This window comes from Wyeomyia smithii, chromosome 3 (assembly GCF_029784165.1).
Source record: "Wyeomyia smithii strain HCP4-BCI-WySm-NY-G18 chromosome 3, ASM2978416v1, whole genome shotgun sequence".
NCBI lineage: Eukaryota > Metazoa > Arthropoda > Insecta > Diptera > Culicidae > Wyeomyia > Wyeomyia smithii.
Genome location: NC_073696.1, coordinates 177,141,853 through 177,149,919, shown reverse-complemented (window position 1 = coordinate 177,149,919; position 8,067 = coordinate 177,141,853). Strand labels below are relative to the sequence as shown.

Sequence of the window (8,067 nt, the reverse complement as noted above, 5' to 3'; positions counted from 1 at the left end):
TTTTTTGGAAATCCTTATCACGACAGTCATTTTTTTTTAAACACGCGTCGACCAGATAATCGTGTTAAAAGTTTAGTTCATGAGCGCTCTAAATGGGAACAACTTTCTCCCTACCGCTACTTTTGGAACAAAATGGTATATCACCCTTTTAACAGTTATTGGATCGCATTTCTTTGCATAACTTGAATACCACATGCCCAATAATCCCTAATTCCATAATCAAGGGCTTTATATATAGACCTTGCATATGACATTTTTGGTTCAATCTACATTTAACTTGAATTGAACATCTTTAATGAAATGGATACTTAATTTAACTACACTTTGGTGTATTGATTATTCAGTCGTTAGAGAAACTACAATTAATGGTTAACGTGAAAAAAAGAGAGGATTTCCCATTGAATTTATCTCGTAATTGAAAGTTTGGTTACGCCAATTAACCGTACACAATGCAGCAGTGTATTGTAGTTACGAAAGAGCTTTTCGGAAAAAATATACGAAAATGTTCCAGAATGAAATTGATTCAATTATTCTTTTATTGCATCGTTCTGCAATTCTTCGGACATTTAAATCCGTTCTTTCTTCACACACTTGTATTCACACTTCTTCCGTTTTCTCTTTCTCTGCTACCACCAGAGATCGATCGACCGGCGCATGGGTTGAATTCTCCGTACAAAATCAGCTTTCAAAATGATCTCACTCTTGTTAATCAAATAAGTCAGATCGAAAATGAAAACCGGTTCTGTGATTGCTTTTGCGCTTTGCGGCCTCCAGTGCGGATTGTATCTGTGTATGAAAGGCATTTAGTAGGTTGGTATGCGGTATGACTGCCGACTTGTTGCCGCTTCTGATGTTGCTACGAAAATGCTGTTCTAACTTATTATTCGCCTTCCATTTCGTTTTATCTCTTCTGGGACGAACGTGTGTGCAAATGTGTAAATTGGCCGAGAAGGGCAAAACGGATGAAAGGCTGCGGTGTATGCGATGAGACCGGATTACGTGAGAATTGAGTTCCATTCGTTTCGATTTTGCTGCAACAATAGAGAAAATACTTGAGATTTTGAAATTTCACTAATCTAACACTGAAATTGGAAGAAAAAAAAAACAAACAAACAAAAATTAATAAGACTACATGTACGAGCGCTGAATCACAGCATTTTTCTAATTTTTGACCGATCTACAACATTTTTACTCACCTTGCCAAAAATGCGTCAACCGGTAACCACCGATGTCGATTACAGCCAGATGTAGAGTGCGCTGCAAATGTAAAGAGAAATGAAAGAATGTGGAACGTGCAGGGAACAAAAATGAGTAGAGAAGAGCAAACAAGCAGGAGAAAACTGTTGAAAGGTAAAGAGGATATAAAGTTAAAGATACGAGAATAACGATAAATGGTGTTAGGCAGAAGCGAGAAAGAATGATAATAAGGAATGTGAAGGCGAACAAACCAGCCGCTGAGAAGTGGACAACATCGGGGCAACACCGTGGCCATTGACAGTGTTTACTTGCCGAAAGGCTGGCTAAAACGATGACTGTTTTACCGTATGAACTGAACACGAAGAGGATTCCGATCGCAATACTGCTACCAACTTGGAGTTAGTCTGTGAGTTGTGGTTGGAAGTGGAGCTCTGATTTTATGAATGACTTTCTGTTTACCCACTTCGTCGCGACCCGTTGTCATTAAATCGCATTCCGTCACAGTCTCTCTTACTCTCTATCGTCATTAGGTTCGCCTTGGAGATAACCCATTCACGACTTCCTTTCTCTTCTCGCATAGCCCGCATTGGCCAATGATCCGTTATTGCCATAGAGTAAATATACATACATCTACAAATAGGCAGGGATAGATCAAGAGTGGCAATGGAATGTGGCCTCTTCTTTTGCTTATTTTTTGGGGGTTTTGAGTACGCGATACGCGATGGTCACGGGTGGCATTGAGAAAGGGTCTAAAGATCATCAGTGCGTTTATGTGTTGGTATGGCAACGAGTTTGCTTGCTGGGTTCAATATTAAATATAGATGATAATATAATAAAGGCAGTCAGATAGCGCGAGCCGTACATTTCATTGAAGATGAGCGCGAGTTGGTCAGCTGGAGCTTTGAGCAGACTGCGAAGGAGATGATCGTAAATTGTTGCTTTCGGTGAAACCCAATTGGATTGACGAATAGAAGGCAATTGGTATGTAACGGTTAATATAAGCGAACTATATATATTTGAGAATGTGTTATCTGATGAAATTGCAGTCATGCCGTTTCAGGAGAATAGTTTCAATAACCTCAGAAATTACAAGAATACCCTAATACCTAATTATTTCAAAACAAATTTTTTTTTTCTAACTAAAACATTTGTTCATTGGACTTGATATCAATTTAACTTTCATTCTATTGACATTTGAGTTGAACAAATACCTCCCCGGCTGCTGCAGTTTTTTGCTCATGATTTTTTTATTCGATATAGCACCTGCAAGTGTGAGATCACGTGAAGCATCGTCTATATATGGCATTGAGTACCGGTTGGAATTTAGATATATCGCATCGAATGATTCACGAAGTTACAGCAATTCTTGAAAATCAGGTTTTTCATTTAACAAGATTTCAAGAACGGCATTCCAGTCAGTATGACTTTAATCACTACAAAAGGGGAGATTATACAACTACATTACAATATCGAAACGTGTTCGTCTGACTAATTCGTCATGCACAGCAGTGTTAGTATCGAGCAATGTAACCTTATTTTTCGCACAAGGTATTCTTCGGATTAGTATTTGAATACGATCTGTCACCTTCAAGCATTCAGGATTTTTACACACCATTTGATTGCAAAATTTGGTTAAATATATGTATATCTTCGGAGCGTGAAATGTATTGCTATTGGTGAAAAAACGGAAACTTCAGCCGTCTGTACATTATTCTGACGGCAGAGTCCTGCTGTTCTAGAGCAAAAATAACACTATTCGATAGGACTGGGGCTTATTTTTAGATTCGAATTACTAGTATGACTTGCTGTTGAAGTGAAAAGCTGTTTCGAGCAAAGTCAGCAGACCATTTTAATATTGACAAAAACCATTGTTACGTACACTTTTCGTGTTGAAGAATTTGGTTGGATACATACATCATTAAATTGAATATTTCAGTGATTTAAATAACGTGGTAACCACTGGAACGTGCTATTTGTTTCTCTCTTCAGTTTCAAAAAAACAAAACTTTGGTCAAAAATCGTATTAGCAACTATGTGGAATGATTCACAGGTGATAAAATACACAGTGCAACAATTTTTTTTTGCCTTGGCTCCTAAGTATGATTTTTTGATGAAGTTTGATGCGAAAATAAATTCCCCTGAGTTTGAACATATTTCAACTGAAGGGGCAACAATGGCGCCATTTTGAACTTTTGAGAAACCGGTAATTTTTGTGGTTTTTTCGACGCCATTTTGTTTTGAGGCCAAATATCAAAATTCTAAGAGTTTGTCCACATATTAGCACCCTTTTACCCATCTTTTGGTTTTGGCATAGTTTTAGTATATTTCACAAAGCAAAATAATATCGATTATTTCTGCGTAATAATGGTAATTCGCTAATATCTTAAAGTGGTAGTCAAATTATATCTTATTTTGAGTAAAAAAGTCTCAGAAATCGAATGGTAGGTGTCTGATCAACGTAAAATGGCATCTATGTATCATCACGATAAATATAGAAATATCTATATTGAACGGTATTTGGTCATTTCCGACAGTTTCCTAGAAACCTCCGCCATATTAGAATTCAAAATGGTATCTGAGGTCGATTTTTGGTTTCTAAATATTCAAAAATACCTAAATTGGCTGTTTTCCAGGTACCGGAAGTCATCAATTTGGGTTTCAAATACTCATTTTGGATTTTAAATGTGAGGTCAATTTCCGGCCTCTGGGCGTCATCCTAGTTCTAAATGACGTCTGCAGTCGATATTCTGCTTCTGGGCATTATTCTGGTTCCGTAAATACTCATGTTAGGTATTCGGCCATTTTTGACTGTTTTCCAGAAACCGGAAGTTGCCATCTTCGAATCCAAAATCGTGTCTGCGGTCGATTTTTGGCTTCTGTGCATCATTATTGTTCCGAAGATACCCATATTGGCTGATATTTGGTACCTTTCGTCTGTTTTTCAGAAACCGAAAATCTTCATCGTGGATTTTAATATGACATGTGGAGTCAATTGCTGGCCTCTGAGCGTCATTCTGGTTTCGAAAATACCTATATTGTGTGGTATTCGGTCATAGTCGACGGTCATGTATTCCAGAAACTCTTGAATTTAAAAATGGCGTCTGATTTCAATTTTTGGCTCCTGTGCATTATGCCGATCATTTTAGGCTGTTTCCCGGAAGCATTGATAAAAATATCTATTCGATTTGCGTAGGAAATTCATCCCTTCCGTAGTATGGAGGAGTGTCAAATCATCATAGAAATAATTCATCTGCCTTCAAATAATTTTACATGCCGAATTTGGCTCCATTTACTTGACTAGTATAGGATCCCACACTTCCAGAAAAGAAAGGGGTTTCAAACTATCCTAATCACCTTTCCCGGCCCCTAAAACCCCTTTTAACAACATTTCACGCCGATTGGTTCAGTAGTTGCCAAGTCTATATGGATCAGACAGAGCTACATGGTTATATGTTTATAAGATAAGATCTCCCAGATGACCTCGAGGTACGTTGCTGGCCTAACAGGTCAGTCGTCGTAGGTTCGAGTCTCGGTTCGGGAGAGACTGTTAGTGCCAGTAGGATCGTAGCACTAGCTTCACAATTGTCATGTACTCTAAACAGTTGGCTGCATATCAATGCTGCGCCTGCGTATCAATGAACAGAAGGTCGAGCTCCGAATTGAAATGTACCACCAGGGCTTTGCTTTGTGTTGCTTTAGGTTTTCAAGTTTGACCTTACCTTGCGAAAAAAGAGCATTTTTGCATGACCAACAAGATACATACAATATTTTACAGAGTTGCTGCTTGAAATTCAATAACTTGGTTCTGTATCAGTATGATCTCATTTCTTGGTTGATTAAACCACAACCTTGGTGACCTTGGTTCAAACTTTGAAACATTCGACGTATCCAACTCGACATTTTTTTTTTTCTTCACAAATCATTTATTTGACACGGCATAAATACAATTCAATGTTTAACGGCGCCAATTATATCGGATGACTTAAAATCTATAAGCAAATTTTTTATCCTCGCTGCCGACTACGAGCTGAAATTAAGTCTATCTTAAAACTAGCATGTATTATTCAATCAGTGTTTTGTAGTTGAATGGTCGTCTGATGATCATCGAATGAATATGCAGCATGTATGGATTTGTACTGCTAAGCCACGATGTCATTGGCTGGGACAGGGGCTTGTAATCCTCGGGTTCTGAGGGTATTGTGCGGGGTCTAGTTGCTGGTTTTGGTTCGTTGTTGTTGTTCGCTGGTGTTCAAGTTGCCATATGGTGTGTGCCGCTGAGCCAAGATATAAAGAAAGGCCTCGGGTTTTCCTGGCGAGTTCGTGTGGGGTTCAATTGCTGGTTCCAAAATCGAGGTCTACGACGTGTTCTTGCCGTTTTGTTGAATGTGGGTGGAAAGGAATGGGACTAGACTTGGGCATGGATGGATTTCAGGAAAATGTATACAAGGGACATGTAGGGCAGGTCGCGACTCGCCAAGACATCACGAACAGGGACAGCTGGTTCTCTACCCTCGGCCCGGAGGGAAGATATTAATTTAGACCTGGCGTCACGGTGTACAGGGCATGACCAAACAACGTGCTCTATGTCGTGATAACCTTCACCACAGGCACAGATACCACTTTCCCCGAGCCCAATACGACGGAGATGCGCATCAAATCTATAGTGATTGGACATAAGCCGAGACATCACGCAAATGAAATCTCGACCTACATCCAACCCCTTGAGCCACGGATTCGTCGATACCTTGGGTATAATGGAATGTAACCACCTTCCCAGTTCCCCTCTGGTCCAAGAATTTTGCCAACTGATGATCGTATTCTGACGTACAAATACGAAAAATTCATTAAAAGCAATTGGTCTTTCATAAATTTCACCGAGAGTGCTTAACATCTCTCATCGATCGAAGAGCCTCAATAGAACTGAGACTGTCTGTGAAGATGAAACAATGGTCCGTGGGCATTTTTTCGATAATCCCTAGGGTGTACTGAATAGCAGCTAATTCTGCGACGTAAACAGAAGCAGGATTATCGAGCTTATGGGAGACGATTAAATTGTTATTGAAAATACCGAAGCCAGTGGACCCATCAAGAAGTGATCCGTCAGTGTAGAACATATTGTTGCAGTTGATGTTTCGATATTTATTGGAAAAAAATTTAGGGATCTGCTGCACCGTCACAGGACGGTTCAAGACCTCACATTTGATAAGAATACGATAAGACAGGCTCCAGAAGCGGTTTTTAAACGGTAGAACTCCGGCTAAGACCTCCAAACTCATTGTATGGGTCGATTGCATGCAACCTAAGGCGATACGCAAACAACGATATTGTATTCGCTCCAGTTTGATCAAATGTGTGTTTGCTGCGGAGCGGAAGCAGAAACACCCGTACTCAATTACAGACAATATCGTTGTTTGGTAAAGCCTTATAAGGTCTCCTGGGTGGGCTCCCCACCATGATCCGGCTATTGTACGAAGAAAATTTACTCTTTGCTGGCTTTTCTTCATCAGATACCTAACATGGCAACCCCAGGTGCCCTTAGAGTCGAACCAGACACCAAGATACTTATGCACCAAAACCTGAGAGATCGTTTTACCCATTAATTGTGCTTGTAGCTGAGCAGGTTCATGCTTCCTAGAAAAAACTACTATCTCAGTCTTCTCCGGAGAGAATTCGATACCTAGCTGTAGAGCCCAAGCAGACAAATTGTCCAAGGTATCCCGCAATGGTCCTTGCAAATCGGCAGCTTTGGCTCCTGTAACAGAGATCACGCTGTCGTCGGCAAGTTGTCTTATCGTGCATGAATTTGCCAGACATTCGTCGATGTCATTTACATAAAAATTGTAAAGAAGGGGGCTTAAACATGAGCCCTGGGGAAGACCCATGTAGCTAATTCGAAAAGTTGCCAAATCACCATGCGTAAAATGCATCTGCTTTTCGGACAACAAATTGTGCAAAAAGTTGTTTAAAATTGGAGAAAATCCTTGTCGGTGAAGTTTACCCGAAAGAATGTCAATAGAAACGGAATCAAAAGCCCCCTTAATGTCCAAGAACGCAGACGCCATTTGTTCTTTGCGAGCATACGCCAGCTGAATATCTGTTGAAAGCAACGCAAGACAATCATTCGTCCCTTTGGCACGGCGGAAGCCAAACTGAGTATCTGATAGCAGACCATTTGATTCGACCCAGTGGTCTAAGCGACGGAGTATCATTTTTTCCATCAATTTCCGGATACAGGATAGCATTGCAATCGGCCTATAAGAGTTGTGATCAGAAGCTGGTTTCCCTGGTTTTTGGATGGCGATCACCTTCACTTGCCTCCAATCCTGTGGTACAATGTTTTGCACCAGGAACTTATTGAACAAGTTTAACAAGCGCCTCTTGGCATTGCCGGGTAGATTCTTCAACAAGTTGAATTTGATTCTATCTAACCCAGGCGCGTTATTGTTACAGGACAGGAGGGCAACTGAAAATTCTGCCATCGTAAAAGGTGATTCTATCGCGTCGTGGCCCGGAGACGTATCGCGAACAAGGTTTTGCTCTGGAACAGAGTCCGGACATACTTTCCTGGCAAAATCAAATATCCACCTACTTGAAGACTCCTCGCTTTCGTTGACCGTTACGCGATTCCGCATTCTTCGGGCTGTGTTCCAAAGAGTGCTCATTGATGTCTCCCTCGACGTCTCGTTTACGAACCGACGCCAATATCCGCGTTTCTTTGCCTTAGTCAAGCTTTTAAACTTGGTATCAAGCTCCGAATAACGTTTAAAGTCGTCAGCATCGTCTGTAAACCGGAAGGTCAGATACGCGTCGGATCTTTGCATGTAGGCATCGGAGCACTCTTTGTCCCACCGCGGAGTGGGAGGCGGTTCT

The 8,067-nt window shown here is 40.6% G+C and overlaps 1 protein-coding gene across 1 annotated transcript; it reads right to left on the bottom strand.

The window, feature by feature from the left end:
* Window positions 1–586: 586 nt before the first annotated feature.
* On the bottom strand, window positions 587–2,261 carry LOC129731741 (uncharacterized). Its single transcript, XM_055691985.1, has 3 exons — window positions 1,449–2,261; window positions 1,197–1,257; window positions 587–1,031 (listed from the first exon to the last, which is right to left on the bottom strand). The coding sequence occupies exons 1-3, from the start codon at window positions 1,470–1,472 to the stop codon at window positions 706–708; spliced, it is 411 nt and encodes a 136-aa protein (XP_055547960.1). The 5' UTR covers window positions 1,473–2,261; the 3' UTR covers window positions 587–705.
* Between the last annotated feature and the right edge of the window lie 5,806 nt (window positions 2,262–8,067).